Here is a 24,872-nt window from a genome sequence, read left to right on the forward strand (position 1 = left end):
ACACAACCGGAGCATTTCAAGGCAGAGAAAATCCCAACTGTAAAATATAAATATATGGGAAAAAGAGATCAATGGCTCAACACACCATGTTATCCAAGCGATCAATGCGAGAGAGGATTGGTTCCTCCATTAGTGCCATTCTCAAGTTCTTTTTCCACAGAAGTATAAGCAATACAAGCGGATGAGCAATTCAGAAGTTCTCAGCAGCAGCAGCAGCAGCGAGAGAAAGTAAGAAATCTTTGAAGGTGGGCTAGAGAAGAAAAGGGTACTTCTTCACACGTGGCGAAGCCCTAGATGGCAAGAGTTTACACGTGGCACACTGAACATCTTCGGTTGTCAGACATTGCATGGGACATGGGACACGTCAAAGGTTCTGCATGCTCATTCGCCAGTTGACGGCCGATGTTATCCAGACAGCCGTTAAAATAGCTGAGGATATTCCATACTATCCCTTAGCTATTTTTTCGCAATTAGTTGGATTTTCGTCCATAAAATTTTTAGTGAAAAGACAAACCCAAACGATGCGGCATGTCATTATCATCCATTAAATTTCGTGAACTTTCAACCGTTGAACTGACAATTATAAAAGAACATATTGCACAAAAAGTTTGAAGAAGACCCATATCATTATCCACTAAATTTATTGGTATTCCAACGGTTAAATTGATACTTTTGAGCTAATTACTCTAAGGTCATAATCACAAAAATTGGTGGTAATTTCTAAAATTGTTCGCTTTCGCCTATCCTCTACATGAAAAGATGCATTTTACAATTTACTTTCAATTTTTCCATACAAAATCAAGAAACACTCCTCATTTGAATTGCAGTTCAATTTGTTCCAGCCCCTTCGCTATTTTAAAAGCATACGTTAAGTCGCATCTTGGTTCGAAGACCATGGTCATTGCCCTCATCCGACAAAGTCATTACAGGGAAATGAGTTAGGACAGATGGTTTTGTACCTTAAACTTTGTAGAAGTTGGCGTAGAAGAAAAGTAAGACATCCTCTCAACATGTTCACACAGTACTCCTTTTATTTTTCTTTTTCTGGGCTTAACTTCACAAGTTTTGATCTTCCAATGAGAGGAAATTCCCCACATCCCATCCCCTTTCCGCGCAGCAGGGTCCAAAATCACATTTTCCAGAACTTATATTTCTTTCAGAAGAGTACACTTTCTAGAAAACAAAACGAAAAGAAAGAGCAGGACGGTACTCAAGGGGCCCACGAGAAAGGAAAGAAAAAGGTTCCAAACGCTCAAAAGGAAAGTGTAAGCATGCCACTAAGCTTAGGATCACCACCATGTGATAGGTACAATGCATTTGGATGAGCAAATACAATGTATCAGCTGTTCATGAGCACAATACATTAACTGTCTCGGCAGCAGTCAAAGGGAAGCCAAAATACAGATCCTCCAACTAATGCACATTAACTTATGACCTTCGAAACAAAAACTCTCACAGCCTATCTATCCACAAATAAATAAATCTTACAATCAACAACAAACAAGATTGCACTTTGCAGCCAGCCAGGTGGGTACCTCTAATGACGGAAAAAGGTTACCCTCACCTTAACAACTTTAGCTTAGTGGGGAGTAACCAATTTCGGATCTTACAGTTTCCCCATCTGTGTACTTTTATTAGCAGTTGATTCCACACTGCTCGACGTCAGGTCCAGTCACTTGGGTCGTGAAGGGATCAATACGCACCCACAGAAGAGAGAAAATGGATGCTAGGAGGATCGACCAAACAACTACAATGGTCGGTGTGCGATTCTGGCGTCCCATCAGACCTTTGAGGAAGGGGTACAGGTGAATGATCACCCAAAATGCAAAGAACAGCTTACCAAAAAGTGGACCCCACGACTGATATCCGCTATTGATGGCGTAAGAGATCCCGGCCACGACCCCGACCAAGTTTATGATGAGGAGTGTAGTGGGAGGGATGAGAAGAGTTGTCCACTTGAACATGTAGAGTTCGGCAAAATCCCCATCTTCATCCGATGCTTTGGAGGTAACAGTAAAGTTGGTGTCAATTCCAGCCAAGACTTTGAGCAGGCCCTGGAAGACGGCAAAAAGATGGGCCGACACTCCACCAATAACCCAAAATTGCTCATTCCTCCACCATTCATCAATTCCAACACCACTCCACCTCATCTCCAGGATACCAGTGGCAAAAATGGAAAGGAAGAGCGAAATGAACCAAATACTGGCAATGTTACTGATCTGCACGAGCAAGATCAAACCTCAGTCAGTGATTGACAATTAGATAACACTAGAACCTACAAACTTGATGGTATTCTTGAGCGCAACAATATCATTGAGAGAGCAATTATGGTATCAGTAAGTGGAAGTAAATGATAAGAGGTTAAATATCAAGACAATAAAATGACATGCCAATGAATGTTGAATGACGCACCTGTGGAATGATAAACTTGTTTGTCAGCAGGCAGACAGCTGGCAGGGTACAATACATCAGAAGAGGTATGGCAGTGATAGGATAAATGGTAGTGTTGACATATGCAAACCTCTCAAGCCATTTAAGCCTACCACCGTATCCATACCAGATGGGACAATGGCGACTAAAAAGAATTTCAATAGAACCTAGAGCCCATCGAAGCACCTGGTTCAACCGATCAGAAAGATTAATAGGAGCAGACCCTTTAAATGCAGGACGTTTTGGCATGCAGTAGATTGACCGCCAACCACGGGCATGCATCTTGAATCCTGTAAGAATATCTTCTGTGACAGACCCATAGATCCATCCAATCTGCAAAGCAAAAGATAGATCGTGTTCAAGCAGTCGAACAAAATACTGGAGGAAAAAGGAAGGACATGAAGAGAAAGACTAGAGTACAAGTCAAATTTCATCTAACAAAGTGACCTACTAAGTAGGAAAATTACTTGTTTTCAGAAAGCAAAGGGTAAATCACATACAAGAAAAAATAAGAAAATGAATATCTTCACACTTGATCTCTTCTGCCGAGTACACATAAAGACAAACTGCATCAGATATCTTCCCCAGCAATCTAAGTCTTCACTCACCAATAGCCATGTATTTTTTTATCATATAACATCGAACACTCGGGTGGAATAAATATTAGAATAAGCTCACATACCTCACTTCCCCAGTCTGATTTATCCTCATAACCACAACTGATGACATGAATAGCCTCTTTAAGAAGGGTTTCTGGAGTAGCAGATTGAGGAACACCACCATTCTCCATAAGTGTAGAGGCCACAAAGACAGCAGACTGACCAAACCTCTTCTCTAGGCTCATTTGCGACATAAGTAACGACTTTTCATCATCAAATCCAGCACCTATGATTATGCAAATAAAAAGTCAGCCCGAGAGGTTCTAATCTAAATGTTAAAGCTCCTCTTATGGCATTATAAGTTTCAAGCAGAAGATCAACACTATCACCTGAAATGAACTATCAGACATTTAATAGCTCTTACACACAGGAGCAGCATTAAAATGGATAATGAACTGGATTGTCAACATTAACTGTTAAAGTACACTAGCAAGGTCTCAACAAAATAAGCGATTGATGAAGCTAAGCGAATCCAGGAAAAGAAAACATTAGAAAAACTAAGAAACTACATGACTGAAAGAACATAGAAAATGCGTCATCGGAAGGATCCCAAGACATCGGGTACAAAAGTTGTCCTCAGGCAAGAGTGTCAAAACCTCAAGGGTCACTAAATTTCTGAGGGAAAGGGCATATAAAAATGAAGATACATTCCAGACCTCAAGGCCTCACTAACTTGTATACCACTACCTTGTTTTCACCAGTCAAATGTTAGTGAGCTTGCAAGGAAGTTTCCACCCGAATTTAAATGATCCAAGAAATAGCTAGATCTGTACCTTCTACTCCCTCTTCTATATCTTCCAGGCTGAAGATAGGCACGGTTGGATCTACATGTTTGCTAGACTTCTTCTTGTCAGAGCCCTTTTTACTTGATCTTGATTTCTTTCGTGATCCACCACAGAGAGAAGACAGGAATCCTGACTTTTTATGCTTTGGCTTGTGAGGAGGTTCATAACCATATAAGGCTGTTCTATTGAACACACACCCAGTTCCAACATAAACAGGACCTTGGATGCCATCTAAACCTCTCAAGTTTATCTAGATCATAAAACAGAATAATTACAATCTCCATCTAATGAGTTATGCAAGGAAGCTGAAGAATGTTTTAAATCTTCGTCCATAACAAAAGTACTTGCTTCGACAGAGGACGTGATTTTGATGTCAGCACAAGTAGCAATCTTGGACATAACATAAGAAAATGTATTTTAATGAAGAGGCAAAGAGCTTACATCAAAGAACACGGTATTGCGATTGGCATATCTGTCATTTCTATCAATACCGTCAAATCTCTGTGGAAATTGAACGTAACACACATGTTTCCCAAGGTTAGGGTCCATCAAGAAACACATGGCTTCTCTCAATGCCTTACTGTTGTTTATGTAGTGATCACAATCAAGATTCAACAAGAAAGGTCCATTAGTGAGGACAGCTGAGACTCGCACCTGAAAATAAAGTTAGACAAAAGGTAAGGAAAACCAAAACATGAAAGCAACAACTTCTAAAATTAACAGACATCTACTCACAAGAGCATTCATAGCACCAGCTTTCTTGTGATGTTGGAAGCCCGGACGTTTTTCACGAGAAACATAGACCAAACGTGGCAGCTCATTACCCTCAGCATCAAGACCTCCACTTTGCCCTAAGAAAACCTGGCAGAATGCGAGTAATGTAAATGTTTTAGTAAAAAAATAAATCACTGCTTCCAGGATCCAGGAACTACAGTTTGACCCTCATCATAACTGAGTTAAGAGAACTTGGATTTGGAGTCATGGCCTTGAAGATGCAGTATAATAGGAAACAAGAGAAATCTGCTACAGACAATGATATTCATGAGAAAAGACCTTTATAAAATCGAATCGTAATATCTTCAGATATGCAAACTTTATATAATAACCTAGAGAATTTTATGAGTTTCATCATTATTGATCATGAGAGCTCCACACCATCAAATTTAGTAACAGAAGTTAAATGATACTATTATCCTATTAACAACACCACCAATGTCACATTGTATGAAAAGAAAAAAACACTTTCCAACTAGCATGTTGGCTCTTGTGATTTCCTGATGTATACTTGCACTATTGAAGAGAAAAAAATAAAGAAACTAATCCTATGAGTTAAATTAGGAAGGCAAATTCATGGAGTGGATATAATCACAAACATAAAGCCAGTCGATACGTCATCATCATTATTTTAACTTTCTGCTAACTATCAGTAAATAAGATAATATATTTCAAATTGATTGTGAAGAGAATGCATTAACTTGAAACAGGAAAAGAAAAAAAGAATCGGGGCCTATCAAGAAATAACTTCCCATATGATAAAAGTTTTAAAGCTTTCACTTTTTGTTGCCGAAGTAATAGGGTGGAGAAGGAGATTTCCAACAAAGATTTTTGTTATGGTTGGGTGGCATATGAGGCTTTCAGTGGCAGCTTCATTGAACTGAGAGAGAGAGAGAGAGAGATTGCTGTGTTGCTCCCTGATAGTTTAGAATGTGTTTTTCTTTGTTTTTTCGAGGTTAAGTTCGCACTGACAATGATGAAACGAACCATTTCACTACACCTTAAGATGGGCTGCTTTGTCTCATTTGCTTTTGGGCCTAGAAAAAGACTGCAATTCCACATAACAAACCCCTGGATGAATATAAGCCAGCCCAACGATTCTTACCAAGTTGAATTGCAATATTACCGAGTCAACTCGCAATTTCACTTCAAGCTCACTTGCTTTGTAATTTTGCAGAGAGTTGACTCGATTTCCATGATTTGGCTTGTAAAATTGTATATATTTACTAGCCAAATCGCGATTTAACTACGTTGGATTAAACTATAAATTAACCTGAATCAATCCAAGGTGGGTACGATTTTACGAGCTAAATCACAATATTAACTACATTGGAAAAATTATAAATTTACCTGAATCATTCCAGGGTGGTCTCTTGTGTTATTTCCTGGCCATGGTGTCCCATCTTGCATAATCCATCCTTCCTCAGGAATCTTCTGTGACTTGGCAACAAGTCCATTTATACGGACTTTAAATTCTTCATATTCTCTCTGCAATACATGAAAATGCAAACATGTCACAATGATGCATGTTACAAAGGGATTGCAAAACACTATCGTGATTCTGATCTAAACTCATGCCTTCATAGCTCTGCGATCTTTGACAAATGATGGATGAACTTTGTCCTTCAAGTAGTCGATTTTCAGAGCGAAGTACCATTCGGGGGCTCGAGGTTCAATGCTATACTTCTTGCAGAAAGGAACCCATTTCCTTGCAAACTCTGATGTTTCAGAAAGGGCCTCAAAAGTTAACATAGCAGCTCCATCATCGGACACATAGCATGAGACCTTGTCAACTGGGTAGTCAACAGCAAGAATGGAGAGTACAGTATTTGCTGTCACAAGAGGAGGTTCTTTTAGTGGGTCGACAGTACTGACAAAGATGTCAACAGCAGCTAACTGTGATGGTTCTCCTTCTCTGTCATACCTATAACATGTAAAGTTCCACCAAAATTTCTGATCAGACAAAACAAGTCGGTGATAAGAAAAACCTAAGTTACCAGATTCATGAAGTAGTTATCCTACCTAATGGCTAGTCTGTCAAGATACGTTTCACGGTTTACTGGAAACCACTTCGGGAACTGATCCAATATCCAAGATATTGCAAACCAAATCTCACAAATCACAGATATTAACCACAGAGCAAAGGCATTGGGCACAGGATTTGTTATTCGGTAGTGCAAAAAGATGGAAAGAATGATAAGCCGCAGGACTATAACCATTCTATATGGATTTATCCTTGATGATGGAACAGAGACCTTCCTTGAAAGCGGCTGCCTGGCTTCGTCATTCCTACAGAATAAGAAAAATATTTATGTGAAATGCAGCCAAGGACTGAACAGGATAAACAGATAGAACGATCTATTAAAAAGTAGTTGCAGTTACATTATGACACCAATAACTATAGTTAGTAATGGAGAGCCAGCGTCAGGAAAGATTTTGAGAATTTCTAGGAATTCAATATATGTTAACAGCTTTTTGGCTGAAAACAGAGACGACCACATAATTAAGCAACATCAACAAAGGAAATCTTAGTGAAGATGGTCAGCCTCACTTTTAGCCCAACACGAGCCAAATTCGACTGTAAGAAATACTAAGCAAAAAAAAGAAAAACTAATAAAGCTTAATATGGTAGAGACTCACAGTAAAGAGTCGTCCACAAGCACATCGGTGCTGGCATCGATATCACCACCTCCTCTTTCGGAAGTAGCCTGGGCAGTGCTCATTGGAGCTACATTCTTCTCTTGCTTCATTTTCCAGCCATCAACTCTCTCCTTCCAGGCAACGTTGTTCAGTCCTGATGAACCAAATTCCCTCGCTGGGTCCACAACCCTGATGTTAGCTGCATTGCCAGTACCACATAATCAATACGCGCCATACTTGGGGTTTACAAGCACGTAGAAACGAGGATGTTTGCGAATAACAAGAGGGAAGTACGCGATTGATTAGCATCGGCTACATAAGGTAGAGAATGGATGCGCTTCCCAGCACCAACATCAGGAGACGCCACAGAGAGGTGTTCAGGTGAAGCAGCAGATAACTCCCCAGAAACCTGAAGACATTGCGATGAATAACAATGCAAAGACAATTTTAATTCTAAAACAACGCCAAAGAGAAAACCAGCACCCCATAAGCTCAAACAATGCACCTCTTGGCCACTCGTAAGTCGAGGAATATGGTTGTGAGAAACCTCCTTATCATAGTTTGGAGCACTCACGTCCTCATTCTGTCCATACCGCATGTGCCAACTCAAGATGCGCTCTTCAGTCTTCTGGTTTAGATTTTGATTTTCTGAGTAATTGAAATCACTCACACTATCATCAACATCAGCATCTTCTTCTTGGTCACCAAGAATAGCAGGACTTCCTGGAAAGAACAAATACGAATAAAAGGAACCACAGAGGCTAAGGTTAAACACAATAAAACAATATTATTGACAAGGTTCTATGTCAAGAGTAGTTTGACAGCAGAATTATAGGAGCTAGCTATAGCCCCAGATTCAGCAGGGAAAGAACACGGAAATGATAGTATATCAAAGAAAAGAGTACATGTGAAAGATTTATGTTAACAATTCATGGCACATTTATAATACTTCTGCAATGAGTAGGAGACAAAATGAAGTCACAAAAAAAATTAATAGCATAACATGAATCACAAACAGCCAAAAGTAAGATAAGAGATACTTTTGAAAATTGAAGTATCCTTTCTCACAAATCTCTACTATAGAATCTCCCAAAAGTACTATGTACAACAGACCTCTGTGCCTCTTGTATCTGGTTTTGCATTGAGGACATGACTGATTCCCATCCTTCCTCTCATACTCATAGCATGGCCTACAGACAGGAAATGCACAGACATCGCAAGCAACAAATGGCTCGCCGTCAACTCTTTTGCCAACGTTATCACCACAGATCTGGCAGACTTGACCACCCAGATTTTTCATTGGCTTTCCCTGTGTAAAAGTCAGACAAATAACAGCCTTGAGCAAACCCTTTCATGTGTCAAAAGAAGTAGGTGATGTGAATGATATCAGCAATTATAATTGTGCAGGACTTTATAACACTAACCGCACAGTCTAAAACATACTACTGCCCTGAGGATGGTAAAAATGATTAAAAAAAAAGCAAGAGATAATTTCCGCTCCATTGAAATCTCTGTTGCCCCCAATTTATCAACCTCCATATGTCCACAATAACTGACAGGCCAAGATTTCAAAGCCACGAGAACCAAGATATTTTAGCAATTATCTCTGCGTTTTCCACGAGACAAACTTTTAAACGACAATAAAAAGTTCCTCTCACTACGACATTCCTAAATCTGTGCTATCAAATTGACAATGGGGTAAACAAAATATCGTCGAAAGACTAGTCAGCCCTCACCCCGGTTTCTCCTTCTGACTCCATCGCAATAGCTCCTCCTCAGCTTGGATGCCAACAGAGGATGACTTCACTGATTCCGAACTAAATGTTGCATCCGCAGAAGCTGTAGAGATCTCCAATGTCGCATTCAGAAGCAACTTCTTTTCCAGTGAACACGCAGATCCGCGAGTAAAATTCCTGAAAAAGGTCCCAGAATAAGCTATTCTCCTACGACAAGCCCAAATCGCTCCCAAGTGAACGACAATTGGCGACGAAATTAAAAGACTTGGACTAACTTCTATAAAGACTGCACAATCAAGTAGCGATTCTTCTGCTGTCTACCGGAGTCCACCAGTCAAAGATCAAAGTCAAATCTCGAGTGACGAGATCCAAACCTTCCGGATCGTCCGTCCCGTCTTTATTTCGGCAATTACAGATCGCAGCCGCCGGAAAAAAAATGCGAAATTTAGCAGCGCACTCACCTCAAAATCCGATCTTCACCAGACAGAACGACGAAGGACAGTCGGCGAAACGATCAGTTCTGCGCAAAGGAGGACACTTTCTTCAAGTCTCCATCGAACCGAATCGAACAGAGAGAGAGCACCAGCATGATGCAGATCGAAATTGACCCGAGCTGAGAGAGGAAAATGAGCAGACAGAGAAAGAGAGAGAGAGAGTCTCTGTGTGCAGGGGAAGCGCTAGCTGTCGCTCCTCTGGTTCTCTCGCTCAACGCTTTGTAGATGCGACGCGATGGCGATGTACCCACCAGCGGCAGTGCTATAATTCATTCATTTCCGTATTTTAATCGCTTTAATCAGAGCGTAAAAGGAAAAAAAAATCATTTTTTTAACTCCCCTCACTCTCTCTGTCTCTCTCTCTCTCTCCGAGTGTCGGAGCCCAGCTGTAGTAAATCCTCCGATTAATGGGTGGGAAATTCCAAGTTCGTAACTTGCAAAAGGGTTAGACGAAGGAAAATGGCCGAAAGCGACAGAGCAGCAGCTGTATTGTATAATCCATGACAAAGCCACCACCGACAGATGAAACGGCAATGAGAGAAACTGGCCATCTGATCATATGTTGTAACTCCCCCCAATCAATCATAATCATCGCTCTCTCTCTCTCTCTCGTTGTCTGTTTTGTCATCCGATCTTGTAATCGTCCAACTACTGATGTGACGTTTCCCCAAAGAAGACGCGGGGCAACCACCCCATTGACTGGATTTTTCCTGTTAAAAAAATTTGCTAGAGAAGGGAATAGCAAAAGCACGAGGTGTTCATGAAAAAAGGGTCTTCTTTCATTTAAAATTTCGATCTTGTGGAGGGCGTGTCGGTAGCCGGGGAAAGACTAGAGCTGGCCTGGAGGAGGGAGGAGTTTCTTCTGTTTTTCTTTTCGGTCAATTTGGATGTAATTTGAGGCGATCTGCCATTTTCCAGGAAAATTAACAGAAAGAAATTGATAAAAATGGATTTCAAACTTTGATTCAACGTGTATTGTCGTCCCGATATGATTATTATTTTTTCGGTACGTATTCAATTTAATTCTCGAACTATGTAAAAATATTCGATATTATCCTTCCATTCATTCAAGATAACGGAATTTGCGGATCTTACTTTCTATGTTTGAACGGTAGACAAAAAAAGTTACACGTGGATCAAGACTCTCGTGGTGGCTGAAAATTAACAAAACAAAAATGACAAAAATGATCTCCACCATTCAAACTTACGGGATTAAAAGCCAATTAGCAAATTCCGTTAACTTGAATTAATGAAAAATAACACTAGATATTTTTCATATAAGTTAGGAACTGAACTGAACATTTACAAAAAAAAATCAAAAATCATATGAAACAAATCAAAAATTTAGGAACGATATTGCTCATTTGATTAAAGTTCATGAATCATATTGAATAAATTAAAAATTTAAAAATAACGCCGAATATTGAATCAAAGTTTAGGGGTCATTTATATAATTACATCACTATAATAATTTTAATCTCGATGGGGGCGTGATCACGAATGAGGGAAGCAGAAGAAATGGAGGAGAGGTATTTCGAGGCCATCTCCCATTTTCCGGAATAAGAAAAACTTCTCTTAAACAAAAAAGCGAAGCACCCCGCCGCCCTCCCGGGAAACGGCAGCATATCGGTTTCGGGGGGCGAGTTTCGAGCAATTTAGGGTCAATTCAAACATGGAGTGTTCTTCTTGCGACCGTGCCTCTCGCTGATTGCCGCGAACGAGCGAGATTCGGAGCGACCGAGGAAGAAGAACCAAGATGTCGTCTTTGGGCTCTCTCAAGTCGCAGATATTCGACAGAGAAGAGAGAAAGCAGTATGTTTTCCCGCAACTTCCTGCCTCCCCCGATGTTGGGATTTCGTCCTCGTGCTCTCGTGCTCGTGTTTTGTGCACTTCTTATGTGCTATCTTGATTCATTTTTCAGGCAATACCAAGCTCATATCAGAGGTCTCAATGCGTACGACCGGCACAAGAAGTTCGTCGATGATTACGGTGCGCGTGGCTTCTTTCTTGTCTGGCATCTCCCTCTGATAGAATGGGAATTCGGCTTTTGTATGTGGGTTGCTGAAATTTTTTATTTAGGTAGTGTCGTGTCCGCGGAAGTTCTCTGCGTACTAGCTAGTTACAGCTCAAGTTTGAGTTTGTGGTGTGATTGGGTAAGCCGTATGTTTTGCTCTAGAGCTGGACTACATGTAACGATACACATTAAGAGCTATTGATGTGTGGTTTTCCCGTGGTCCTATATGAATAGGATGATGAACAGTCCCCTCCAATTAGAAGGATGGGGGCTACAGTCATCCTCATATTCTCGTCTTCAATGTCGATGCAATTCCGACAGGGCTTCTATCCTTGTTCTCTACAATAATTCTGTGTAAGGATTTAGTTAAGTGGGACTTAGTTGTCTGCTGAAGTTGGATGCCAAGAAAGAGTGCAAATATCGAGCTTCTTATTTGTAGGTTCGTGGTGTCCCACAGTAAATGGATAAAGAATAGTCCTTTTTGTGAAGAATAGTCCCACAGCAAATATCGAGCTTCTTATCCTCACATATTAATTCTTTTGGGTAGAGTTCATCTTAGGTTCTTATTTTCGGCAATGTTAATTCTTATGGTGATACGGGTGTTCACCATATTCGAGCATTCCAATTATAGAGGTATGCTTGCTATTTCCTTGTGGGCAAAGTCCCAGCTTACCATCTTACGGGTTTTGCAGTTACTTTCTATGGCAAAGAAAGATCAGCACAAGCTAATTTGCCAGTTAAAACTGATCAAGATACTCTACGAGAAGGCTATAGGTATTTTCATCTTGTGTCCCTATACGTTTTCATAGCATTTTGGATATGCAATATTTGCTATTTTGAGCCAGAGGGTGCTAGTTGTGTTTATTTTGTTCTGAAGCACTAATTATACTTGTATTGAGGACTATGACTTAAGAGAGAGGGCATATGATCAAAGTGAAATGCATCAATGTTGGCAGGCATTCCATCTTCATGAAAACACATCCATGACTCATGGTTCTTAAATTTCGTTTTCCTCCTCAGTGAATCAGAGGCTACATAGAACGTACCACTGCCGATGACTTTTACTCATGGTTCTTAATGTTTGCTGATGTTCACAAGCTTATGGTATCATTTGTGTAAGTCCTGGTAACAGTGAATATTTATTCAACTCATCTCCACTTCATGGTTTTGTATGATGTTGTTTTGCTCATGTATGTTAGATTGAATGAAGTGATGGTTTGAGCTGCTACTGGTTCTTCCATTTGGTATCTCTTAACAGTTTGCTAGGAATCATGAGCTATTAGTTGGGAGTTTGTTCGGTTTATATGGATGGTCTTTTCAACTATCTTTGACTTTTCTTCTCTTGCACTTCAGTGTATGCATCTATCGATTTCGGCGCTTTTTATCAAGGCCATATTTACCTCAGATTTATTTTAATACAATAATTAATTGATTGATTTAGGTTTATACGAACAGAGGAAGATGATATGGATTCATCTTGGGAGCAAAGATTGGTGAAGCGTTACTACGCCAAGCTTTTCAAAGAGTATCCTGTCTAGTTACCATCTGTCACATACTTTGAGACTATTTTATGCATTTCTTATATAGGATCCGGTTTTCTTGCCCATACTTTTCATGCTACTTGTACATCGGATTAAAATTGTCTCATGCTTGCTTTTATGTTGTTACTGTTTGGTGTCTTTCCAAAATCATGCTGTTGATTGTGCATATGGAAGAGACTTTGAAGATGAATGTCTACTGCATGTACCATCATGGTCATTAATCAGGGTTGCCAATGTGACATATCTTCTACTCTGAAACTGATAATTACTTTTTCCCTTGTGTGATTGTTTCATCGTTCATAGAGCCGATCAACGCTTATGCTGGTTAGACATTTGCCTCTTCAAATAAGAGACAATTGTGCAACTTGATTTCTTTTTGCTTGCCATACATCGATAGCACTCTAATTTTGTTGGAACCATATATGTGCCTTGTTAAAGTCTTCTTGCTTCACTTGTTGGAAGCTAACATCGGCTCTAGGGAGAATCATAAGTGGGGTATATCTGGAAGTGTGATGCATATCTTTCTGTGGGAGTGTGTCATGAGTCAGTGTAGCTTTCATAGATGTATAAATTAGCATCCAGTGTCCATCGTAGAAGAGGAAGGATCGATGCTGAATTCTGCTCACTGTACTTTTCCTTTAGTGGCTTTAAAACCGTTTAATGACGAGGATGCCCGACAGAGTGATTTTACGCCTGTTTGGGTGGCTTATGCTCTTGCTTCTTGATGGCTTGTTAAATAAGGTGGCTGAGGTCAAAAAATATAGTGAAGTGTGTCGGACAGATGTTCAAGAAGCATAAACATAGCCTCTTAAAGTGGGCATGCATGGTAGAAATGGCAGGCTTTTCTGTAGCCTTGGTTGCTCCTAACATAACCATATCATAGCTCCACATCTGCCCATGGCCAGGAGGATAGAGAGGGTTGACATCTGAGAGAAATTTTGCTGCCAATTGCTATTTGGGCCTTGTGCGATCTTAGTTAGTCATGGCATCACTGGTAGATCTATATAAGTTTTTGTTGACACTTCCATCCCTTCAAAACTTCATGTTTGTAGTCTGTTCATTTGTAAGGTCAACCGTCTTTTCAGTGCATCATTCTTGACATTATTTTAATTTTCATGTTGGTTGCTAATTCAGTGACATTGTGTTGACTTTGTCTAGATGGGAAAATATTAATGCATAATTAGATGCTCCATTGATGTTCTGCGCTTTTATGGTTCTTCTATACTGCTATCATGGGTTCCTCCCTTAACATGTTTGCAGATACTGCATAGCTGATATGACGAAGTACAAAAGTGGCAAGGTGAACCCATCCTTATACATTTGTAAAATCATTCTGCTGCTTTCAATAATTTGAACCTATGCATGCCCACTTTGAATGCTATTGCTCTTTCTAGAAAGCTTGAATCTTTAAAGGATATGGACAAACAGTTCTTTGGCTTTTTAAAGTTTTTTATACTGATGTTTGCCATGGTTGAGTAAGAGTATTTTGGTTAACACCATTTCTTTAAGATTGTTGTATCAGTTTATTGGATTCAATCTCTTCGTCTGTTATCTCTTGTGGACACAAAAACATTTCTAACATCACATGTAACTTCTTGACAAGCTTGCTATTTCCCATGAAAGAGGAAAGTCTAGTGATGACTTTAGTTTCTGGAAACTTAATTCAATAAAAGCAATTTCTGTTTCAAGCTACGTGATGCTTCAGTTGGCTGGGTATGGATTGACCATCAATTACTGAAGGTTGCTGGGAGGAAGCTAGGACATAGGAAAAATGGGGTGCTGTCAGTAATCATGTTTAAGCAGCTTTAGCCATAAAAGAAGCATTTCTTTTTGTATCTTAACGCTTCATTCCCCTTTGTCTCCATTATATTTGACATCCAGTTGTTTGTTCTTCACTAGATTGGTCTAAGATGGAGGACAGAGAAAGAAGTCATATCTGGAAAAGGTACATATTTTTTTCAACTTGGTTAGTGTAGGAAAACTATCTATATCTCTGCCATCATCATTCCCTTTTGTTTTACATAATTATTCGCATTTTTGTAAATGGGAATTAGTGCTTGCATTTTTGCTAAGGCTTTTAACTTAAAATGGCTGTCCAGTGCACAATGCTTTTATCTTAAATCGTTGTTAATCTGGACCGATTTATTTTGTTGACGTATGATACATGTGTATGAGGTGGTAGCTTGTATATCACAATGACATATACATATGCCTTATGTCAAATAGGTGAACTTGGAGAGTAGGTTTCAGATCTAGTATATTTTGATTCTCCAATGGAAAATATGTTGTGCGGTGGCAAAAGTCCAGCATGCCAAATTTAGGAATGTAATATGACAATAAATGCGAGTTTGGTGGAATGCTCAACATTGTTTTGATGTTTTCCCTATCATGCTTCTCACTTCTTTTCGTGTATTTTGTTCACATGAAAAAAGTCATTCCATCTATACAAAGAGAGTTTGCATCAAAAGAACATTTTATAGGAAACTGCTGAATTTGCCTCCCACTGGGCTAAAAGTCATAGTGCCATGTTTTGTCATCTTAGTTTGTTAGCAAAGATATCATTTGTGGTTGGAAAGTAGACTCTTGACATCCTCTTCTGCCAGGGCAGTTCATGTGTGGTAACAAACATTGTGATGAGACGGATGGCCTTGCAAGCTATGAGGCAAGTGTTTTTTGCTAGTTTTCCTGATTGATCTTGGTGCTAACCTTCTCCTTGATGATTTGTTTGGGAAAAGAGTAGGAAAGGGAAGAAATGTTGGGTGAACTAATTGTGAAGATTGGAGAAAATACGACATGATTAAAGGCTTATAGGAGGAATAAAGGTTCATGTAGTATTAATGTATATAGATGGAAATACACATACATTCAATTGATGTATGAGGATGCCATAAAGAGGGATGAAACAGAAGCAGAATTGCTATATTTTCTTCTGGTCTTTACCTTTAATCTGCAGAGATCTCATATTCTACCTTAACTTCCCTTCAGTCCATTTTCTTTCCTCTTTCAAACACCGAATATTTCACTTCAGAACATTGTTTTTATCCCAGCCTTTGTTGTGGATTATCTTTCGTTTCTTCCTAATGAAGCTAAGGTACTCCAAACTGAAGCAAAACGAACAATGTGTAGCTTTTTGAGGGAATTATTTAGGTAGTCTTATTAGTGCCGAGACATGATTGATTGTGCTATCATCATCTGCACAATTCACAAACATGCGTTTTTTCCTACTACTGTTGCAGGTCTAGGTTGGATGCACGTGATTCTATTGGCATACCAGCCATAACATACACCCAGTTTTTCATTCATTTTTTAGGCTGATGACCATAATTGAACTTGTTGAATTGTGCAAATATTGATTTGCTCATTCACTATGTGCCTGAATTGTGCAATTAGCTTTAGAAACCTGTCCTAATTCTTGTGTCATTCCTTTGGCCTGTTGATTTCTCCAGCATTCACTAACGTACATCTTCACTTAGTCAAGGGGATGCAGGATGAGAACTCACTCTCCTCTCCTTGTTACCTTCCCAAGTTACTAGAACTGTAGAAGAAGTAAATCTCAGAATTTTGCTCATGATGTTGGAATTTTTTTTTAAGTCTTCAGACTCTGCTATGTTGGTAAACTTGTGGCAGAACCTCTTACAGTTAGATATTTTGATGTTACATGGCAGGTGAACTTTTCTTATTTTGAAGCAGGGGAAAACAAACAAGCCTTGGTGAAATTGGTAACTTGTGAGAGGTCCGTGGAGATCACTTTTTATCTCCTAACATGAAGTTCTTTAGTTTACTTGATCGACAAATTGCTAATTTAATGTTGTGGAATATGTGTTGATGAAGGCAACAAATGCCAGTGCTTGCTTGTGTGCCTCGTTCTCTATCTATTTTTTTAATATTGGGAGAGTGAATTGGACTGTTCAGTCTTGGATCTCTTCCATTACATGAAATTTGAGAGTGTATTCTTAGTCCATGTGCTGCTGTTGCGACAGGAAGAACATGCCTACATGGCTTGTTGCATGATTTCCAGAGACTTTATTTCTGTCAATGCTTTGTTCTTCCTTAACCTTGTTGTGAATCTGGATGCGGTGTATAACCTTTGATTAGAAAATACCTTCTATACATATTCACTTGCGATGCATGCCTTTGTTGTTGATGACAATAGATGTGCAGATAAGCTTCATTACAAGAAGCGAAAAGAGAAGGAGTTAATGGACAGGAAAGAGGAGGAGAAATTGGTGAAGCTGGCAAACAGTGAAAGCAAAAGAAAGAGGTCCCAGCTTTGCTATAGTGAGCTGAATGATGATTTACCCTTATAGCTTTGCTTAGAGCATAATAGAATCTTACATTGCCTTTCAGGGATCAATCTGGGATTGATGATGATACAGATTGTGGATGTGAAGAGAGAGAAGCAAGCAGGAGGAAAGGTTTTGCTTTTGACCTACTTTTTCTGTTTCTGTAATGTGTATTGCAGGACATGCACGTTAGTCCTTTTTTTTTTTTTATTTCTCCCTGTTCTTGAAAATGGAGGTGACATTTACAAGAGTAAACTAGTTGGTTTGCTGATTGCATTCAACAGGCTGACCACTGAGTTTTATGTGTAAGTTTGTTGAACCTCAATTGCCGTACCATGTAGCCTGTTACGCTCTGACTGTTTAAGGAAGTGATGCTCCGCATTTTCCTGAAATTAGGCCCACAGTATGTCCATGGAGCTGGACAACTTCATGTTTGAGATTCACATACTTAGAATTATGCCTCTTTTATAATCGCCGCACTCATCATACCCCCACTTTCATTTTTTTTTTTTTTTTTTTGTGCAGGGAAAAAGGCTTCTAGTTCGAGGGGCAAGCATAAAACTGATGATGATGATGATGATGATGAGAATTTTGACGAGTTTCTCCAAGGAATGTTTCCATGATATAACCTGAAGGAATCAGATGGTTAATTTTGGAATAATAGAGCGTCTGATGGCCATGGTTTAACTGTGCTGGTATACTTTGTATGCACTTCAAACTATCCTTTCTACCAAGTGAAGAAAATGGTCCCATAAGACTGCTGTTACAGCAACATAGATAGACTGCACAAAACTGTGAAAACTTAGATATGTAAAGTATCGTTGAAGTTTACTTACATTACCATAGATCCCGTGATTTACAATGGTAGTATGATATCTACTCGCCCGGAAACCCCTTTCGTTGGTTGTTGTAGAGATGGTATTGGATGAAATTTCTGGAGTAATTCCTTTACAAGTCAGCCCCAGGAGAATCTAATACTGCTGAGATTAGGGGTGAGCGGTTCCAGATTTCATACAGGTTTTACCTAGAACTTGGAACATACCCATAAGAACAGATTCCTCATTTTTTGGAACATAGAACTTACCTTACATAAGTTGAAATTTGGAACCTACCCTGTCATAGGTTTTAGGATCGTTTTCAGGGTCTATCTAGGTTCCATCCATATTATCAATTAAACAATTGTAATGAATCATCACTTTTAATGACCATCACTTGTTACGATTCGCTGACCATAATTTATATTTACAGATACAAAAAACATGAAACATTAACAAGTCATAAAATGAAAGCTTAAATTAGTGATTTCAAATTATACACTTATCATCTAATGCCGTGGAACATCACAGGATCACGCGAAGACAGACAAAAAAGAAAACACAAAAAACTTATTTAAGGTTTTAGGTTTCACCTACCTAAATCTGGAACCTACTCATCAAAAGAAGTTCCTCAATTTTTAGAAGTAGGAACTTATCATTCATACCTTGAAACCTACATATTCTCACTGGTCAGGCTTTTATATTTCAGGTTCTACTTTGAAATTATGTTCACCCCTACTTGAGATCAGTAGAGGGATGCTTGTAACTGTGGTGGGCTTGGACTGAAGAGTTGACTGAGTGGCCTACTAATCCAAATTGAGCTGAAGCAGTGAAGGGGAACCCCAATGCTCTATGCACGCCAGGGAAAAGAACAAAAGCGCCTGTAATCTCTAGTCTGTACTTGATTTTTATGGACTATTGTGCTCTTACTGGTTTGCCTTACTGGGCCCAAATCTTCTAGAAAAACAATATTTGAGGATATTAGTATCATTCAACGAGGGTCTGTTTTTGTTCCCTTATTACCAAACACCAGACATCAGCCTGCCAGCCGGCATTGCCTGCTGGGTCATCCCATCATCTGCCGAATGCCATGTGTCTTCCTCTGAACACATTTGTCTTTGGATGAGTCATTTGTGAGCAATAGAATTATATAGGTCATAGGAGATGGCAATCTTGCAGCCGTAAGCCCCAAGATTTATTTTCATTGTTTCTTGTGCGCTTTCTTGGGGTCATTGTCCATCTCCCGATTAGTCTGAAGTGAGCATTTGACCTCCTATCCCACACAGCACGAGTACATTCCAAGTTTGAGGGAGTGTTTGAAGCTTGGGTTCGTCTTATTCTCAGCTTAGGAGGTCCAATGGCATAATGTTCCATCATTGCTTTTGCAAAGGATTTAGCGAATTGTGTCAAACCTTTACTAATTTGACATGTGAAAAGGCCAAAGGAGAAGGGGGAGAGAGAAAAGAAGAAGAAGCTTATGATTGGGACGAAGACCGAAAAGTAACAGAACCCAACAATGAGCGACTTAATACGACTGGAGCAAGCAAAGGTTTATTCCGCTTCAAACACAATGATGAAACGTGCAATGAAATTTGAGTTTCTTGTCGGTGCCCTTATGCACCCAAGAATCATCAAGGTGAAGTCTGGTGATTGGTGCGATGGATTTTGCAGCTAATGATGGAACCCGCAAAGGGGATGCTGACACCAAACCTGTTTGCCCTTTCAAGATCGTTTTCTTGATTTGAACATTGCCAAATGTTCACTCCTTTCTTGGACTCCTTCCCCTCCTTGTTCTTTAAGCAACGATTCTCTCTCCAAGTGAAAACTACAGAAAAAGAAAGGACGAAAATTTACTTCTCGGTGAGCACATGTCAATGGAAAAATGAATTTTCTCGGCCAAGAAAATTCTACCTCTACCAAACCCCCAACAAGAGGATTGGAAAAGAGAAGGAAAAAAAGCGGAGAAAGGATGGAAAATCATCGGCACTGTGCCTAAGGTGAGATGAGATTGACAGGAGGAAAGAGACCCTTCTTCTTATTTTTGTCCAAGTCAATGGGGGAGGGAGACAACAAGAAATGCAAAATTATCAAATCGAGGGCGAGAAAGTAACGAAAATTGTCAATTTGCCCCGGTTCCTACGTTTCATTTGTTTCCTCTCCTCTCCTCTCTCTTCCTTGACAACAACCACCTAAAACCTTTGCGTCAACAACAAACAAGAACTCCCCCAAGAGAAAAGAAAAGAAGAAAAAAAAAAAACCAATTTTTCAAGAGAAAAGACAACTAATCGAAGCAGTCGTCATCACCCCCAATCATCATTAACCACGACAAACAATTTCCCCAACATCAAAAACATAAGAGAAGGTGGTGGGAGGGTGGGGTCAAATGCCACTGTCTCTTCGGAGGATGCAGAGAGCGATGGCTTCAATTTCCCCCATGCCCTTGACCATCATCGTCTTCCTTCCTGCCCTTCCTCCGGTCTAAGGGCTTCAAGACCTCCGTCCTCTCTGTTCCACGGCGAGACCCGCTTCCCCACTTCTCCCTGTTCGAACTTACTTCAAGAAACGAGTCGTTGAAGGAGTTGGTGAGTTCCGTTAACTTTCTGTTGGCATCTATCCGTAGCTCGTGGTTTCCCATTAGTTTCGGCGCTTCGCTTCCTGGAGCGTAGTTCGCTATATCTCTTGGATTTCGGCAATTTTTTGTGGTGGACCTTCTGAAATCGCAGTGAGTCAACGACTTTCTTTTCGAGTTTTACTTGGGGTTGAATCACTGGATGCATTGGACTTCGGCTGCTTCTCTTCTTTACCAGAAGCAGTTAAAAACGGAGTCTTGCTGCTGAAATGGAAGTGTCCCGAAATTTGGATCTTTTCCTTTTTTCTTTTTGAGTCGATGGGGGTGGTCTGAATTTGATCGCTAATCAAAGTCCCAAGTGGTTCTAAAGCAGTTGTCTGCATCGATGACCTGAGAGGGCGTTTTTTCCGGTAATTGTTAGCTTACTGTTCTTCCTACTTTCGTCTAAACTTTGTTAGTTTGATTACCTCATGTAGTATTTGTGGACCTCATCACGAGTATACAACCATGTTGATCTATGTCTTTCTAAGTTCATTAATGGGTAGGTACAGAATCTGAAAATTGCTGCTGCAGTGATTGCCAAAGTGGTTGCTTCAAATCCTTTTGTGGGCGGTAGACTTTAGGGCTTTGCTACAGCAGGATAAATTATATCGTAATAATCGTTTATTTTATCCAGACAAATGAACTTTTAAAAAAAAAAAGTACAGAACTTTTCATTTAGAAAGTTAATGGTGAGATGGATGGTACTGCTCTCGATCCCTTGAACTGTGAGTAATTGGTTGTACTTTTTCCCTTCGTTCGCAGGATTGTTCATGGGTGATTTTTATACTTATCCTTTCTTTTAGTTTCTTTCATTTAGCTATTCACAGTGCACATGAAAGGCCTATATAACCTTTCTTGCAGAGATGTTAGTGATGCCGGGGAGGGCCGAAAATATAGATCCACAGTTAGAACAAGGAACTCAAAGCATTTCGCACTCTTCGCTGTGTGTGCAACCTTGGTGGCATGGAGCTAGAAACAGTATTTCAGTTACAACTGAAGGTACTATAGACTCATTTAGAGCCTTGATACTGGTTATGCCAAATCTAATGAGAGATATTAGAGTCCTTCTCTCTTTTTTTGTCTGGGAGAAATTGTATTGTGTTAGATTCGTCCTCCCTCAGAATTCTGAAACAACCTTGTTTATAAGGGCAGATTACTTCAGGCTAAAAATACTATATATGGAATTATTCACAGTTATAATCCGAGTTATACCTTGTACTTTCTTCTTATGGAATGGTGACTTTGATCTTAATATCCTTATACTTTATTTTTTTAGAGCAGTGACTTTGATCTTATTATTTCAGTCGAATATTGTACTATCCTCTTTCTATAATTGGTTATGGGATGTCGATATTACGAGAAGAAATGTTTTCCTCTTTTGCAACTTGGGGCAAAACACTGTATGAAGCACTTCCAACATATGAGATTGATTGAAGTCATTATTTGTCTTCTTCTGTGAAGTTGTATCTTTGATAATACCATCCTTTTCCTATATATGTGATTCGGCTGTACTTCAACAAAAATTGATTTAGTTTTCTTCAATATTTTGTGTGAGCTATCATTTCTTTGCAATGAAATTCAGTCTTTGGCAGATGGGAGTAATGGGCAAGAGGAGAAACATGCTAAGAGTGTTGTATCGTCAACGACTCTTTCAACTGGTGAACACCTTGGAGTGAATTCCCCCATGGAACTTGTAGGTCACTCAATTGTAAGTCATCCATGTGCATCTATATTTTCATACGTGGACTCTTAATTTTGCATAACAATAAATCCGTCTGGAAGAATTTAGTTGCAAGGATAATTTAAGACATAAATGTTGCCTTCATTCTGTTACTTAAATTTTCTTTAGTTGCAGGTTCTGACCTCATCTCTCTATTCAGATCCGCAATTTGTTGGTCCTCTGACTTCTTCCTATGGACCTCAAGCCATGGTATGCCCACTCTAATATGAAATTTTTCTAATTTATGAGCCTTGATTGATGCTCGATTTATACTTGTTTATATTGCTCAAGTCTAAAAAATATGAATTATGTTGTTCACATCCAGTTTTGGCGGGACACTTGATTGCTTCACATATCATGCCATTCAAACGATCGTTACTTCTCAATAATATATACTACCCCTTGAATCGTTTCTAGAAATGACTGTGGCCTCCCCAATCAAAAGGCATTGGTCTCGAAAGGGGCTGAAATATGCTAATTTTTCTTAATCAAGACCTTTGAAGTGTAATTTCCAAGGACACTGTCGACTAATGGCGTGGTTCAATATATCAGCACTTTGTAATAAATAGTGAAGTTCGTGTGACTATCTGATTATCCCATATGAACGGTCATGATCCATTGAACAATGTATCAAAATTAATAAAAAAACGAATTATGTCAGTAACCTAGTTCAATTAGCCTTATAAATGTACTTTTTCATATTTTCATTATTTTGGGTCCAACAATTTTCTTAAGAAAATGTTAGAGCTGAATTTTTGTTAAGTTCAAGAGGGATCACTGTCATATTTCTAAAGTTAAAGTGGTTTGATTGCACTTTCCCAAAATTGATATGACGTCAAAGTAATTTATCCTCCATATTTTGTGGATTATAAACTCCTCCGAAATTTCGGTTCAACTGTAGGTACCGCATCTTTATGGGGTTCATGGTAGAATGCCTTTGCCCCTTGAAATGGCTGAGGAGCCAGTATATGTAAATGCTAAGCAATATCATGGTATTCTGAGGCGGAGAAGGTTACGGGCAAAGGCTGAACTGGAGAGAAAAGCCTTAAAGGGCAGAAAGGTAATGCTTACTTCTGAAATTTACAGGATTTGCCAATTTCTTCAGAGACATTCCCTTAAATTATTTAAAGGTACCTTAACTCAATAATGAAAGGTTCCATAATATAAGTTCTGTCTTTTATAGCCATATCTCCATGAGTCACGACACCAGCATGCAATGAGAAGACCAAGGGGTTCTGGAGGCCGCTTTCTTAACACGAAAAAGCAGGACATTGATGATTCCAGCCTCGCATCAGAGAAAGCTGTGAACCCCAGTGTAGATCTGCCAACACAATTTGTCAAGACATCAACTTCTCAAGGCTTTCACACTAGGTCCGCGAGAGCAGATTCAACAGGAGACATGCTGAGGCTCTACACTTCCTCTAATGGGAATGCTAGTGCCAATGGACTCTCATCTTCGCACCATTCAGATGCTATTGAATACAAGGGTATGAGCTGCCTTGGTGTGGAGAAGGAAACCTTGCAGCTATATGAGGGTCCTAATGGGGCCTACAAATAGTGAAACCTCTCTGCATGGGGGTCCCATGGAGCTCCACATTGCTTGCGCTATCGTCTTTTATTTCCATCAGAAATAGCAGATGTGTGCAAGGTGAAGGTTGCAGATATACATCTTTCCCAAATGGAGGAACCCTCAGTTTGCTGTGCTCCGGCAATTCATTCTTGGCTGATACATTTTCTTTAAATTTCTTGCTCTTAAGGAAGAGAGTTCCCACTGGCTGGCTTATCAAGTTGCCAGCAGTTGTTATAGTGGATGTTTGAATAATCTCTCCTGTTCATGTTTCTGAGGATCTTGGGACGAGGTTATTTATGCTGTGTTTTATGTCTAACACTTGAAAGTTTCTAGTCTAACACTCGAAAGTTTCATGATTGATCAGTGTTGTGCATGCTCTGCCGTGCAATACTACGTGTTTTGAGGAATTTAATCACTGAATTACGTGTTTTGGTGGGTGTATTTGGGATTATTGGACCTAGATTATTTTCCAACTTCAAAGTATTTCACGCAGGAGGATACAGAATACCACACGTCTCAAGAATCAAGCAGTTTGGCCAAGTATATTGACTATTGAGAGCAGTTAAAAGGTCCAAGAAAAGAAATAGAATAATTAGCAGGATTCAACTTTTTGCCAATGTCAATTTTGTCATTTTGTGTATCATCAGGCTTGACCAGAATTGGAAGAACTTAATCGCTGTAGCGACAAAACTTTAGGAGCGCATTCATCCAATGAAGGTACGGTGGTGGTAAAACAGTTTACAAAAACATAAGAATCGGTATTATCCATTTCACTATTTCACTTACAATATTGCACCTGA

The 24,872-nt window shown here is 39.5% G+C and overlaps 3 protein-coding genes and 1 long non-coding RNA gene across 12 annotated transcripts; 2 read left to right on the forward strand and 2 right to left on the reverse strand.

Annotated features, from left to right (window-relative positions):
* Nucleotides 1-1,322: 1,322 nt before the first annotated feature.
* LOC115691727 (cellulose synthase A catalytic subunit 3 [UDP-forming]) lies at nt 1,323-9,217 on the reverse strand. The gene is made up of 14 exons (XM_030618435.2): nt 9,025-9,217; nt 8,402-8,597; nt 7,794-8,011; nt 7,583-7,697; nt 7,289-7,487; nt 6,671-6,937; nt 6,227-6,572; nt 5,999-6,136; nt 4,610-4,735; nt 4,316-4,528; nt 3,863-4,124; nt 3,113-3,315; nt 2,413-2,763; nt 1,323-2,219 (listed from the first exon to the last, which is right to left on the reverse strand). The coding sequence occupies exons 1-14, from the start codon at nt 9,046-9,048 to the stop codon at nt 1,635-1,637; spliced, it is 3,243 nt and encodes a 1,080-aa protein (XP_030474295.1). The 5' UTR covers nt 9,049-9,217; the 3' UTR covers nt 1,323-1,634.
* A 1,901-nt stretch (nt 9,218-11,118) lies between these two features.
* LOC115691719 (uncharacterized) lies at nt 11,119-18,314 on the forward strand. Of its 3 annotated transcripts, none has more exons than XM_056308646.1 (11): nt 11,119-11,330; nt 11,440-11,507; nt 12,225-12,306; nt 12,974-13,057; nt 14,334-14,373; nt 14,973-15,018; nt 15,677-15,735; nt 16,739-16,806; nt 17,227-17,351; nt 17,391-17,488; nt 17,882-18,314. In XM_056308646.1, exons 1-11 carry the CDS (start codon nt 11,275-11,277, stop codon nt 17,987-17,989), a joined length of 834 nt encoding a protein of 277 aa, XP_056164621.1. In that variant the 5' UTR covers nt 11,119-11,274; the 3' UTR covers nt 17,990-18,314. The 3 variants fall into 3 exon arrangements, 2 of the variants coding, with proteins under 2 accessions (XP_056164621.1, XP_030474287.1); XR_008815860.1 differs by having other exon boundaries at nt 11,121-11,330; nt 17,401-17,488; XM_030618427.2 differs by having other exon boundaries at nt 11,123-11,330; nt 17,227-17,334; nt 17,421-17,488.
* A 1,311-nt stretch (nt 18,315-19,625) lies between these two features.
* LOC130137354 (uncharacterized) lies at nt 19,626-20,207 on the reverse strand. The gene is made up of 2 exons (XR_008815804.1): nt 20,083-20,207; nt 19,626-19,996 (listed from the first exon to the last, which is right to left on the reverse strand). It is a non-coding gene; the product is annotated as an uncharacterized LOC130137354 (long non-coding RNA).
* On the forward strand, nt 20,142-24,500 carry LOC115691673 (nuclear transcription factor Y subunit A-7-like). 7 transcript variants are annotated; one of them, XM_056308210.1, is made up of 6 exons: nt 20,142-20,753; nt 21,644-21,781; nt 22,365-22,475; nt 22,638-22,712; nt 23,404-23,562; nt 23,686-24,500. In XM_056308210.1, exons 2-6 carry the CDS (start codon nt 21,746-21,748, stop codon nt 24,058-24,060), a joined length of 756 nt encoding a protein of 251 aa, XP_056164185.1. In that variant the 5' UTR covers nt 20,142-20,753; nt 21,644-21,745; the 3' UTR covers nt 24,061-24,500. The 7 variants fall into 7 exon arrangements, with proteins under 7 accessions (XP_056164185.1, XP_056164183.1, XP_056164184.1 ...); XM_056308208.1 differs by having other exon boundaries at nt 20,143-20,753; nt 22,365-22,490; nt 22,632-22,712; XM_056308209.1 differs by having other exon boundaries at nt 20,154-20,753; nt 22,365-22,490.
* Nucleotides 24,501-24,872: the final 372 nt, after the last annotated feature.

The sequence above is a fragment of the Syzygium oleosum genome, unplaced genomic scaffold, assembly GCF_021117445.2.
Source record: "Syzygium oleosum isolate NSW1041296 unplaced genomic scaffold, Sole_v2.1 Sole_v2.02, whole genome shotgun sequence".
Lineage (NCBI taxonomy): Eukaryota > Viridiplantae > Streptophyta > Magnoliopsida > Myrtales > Myrtaceae > Syzygium > Syzygium oleosum.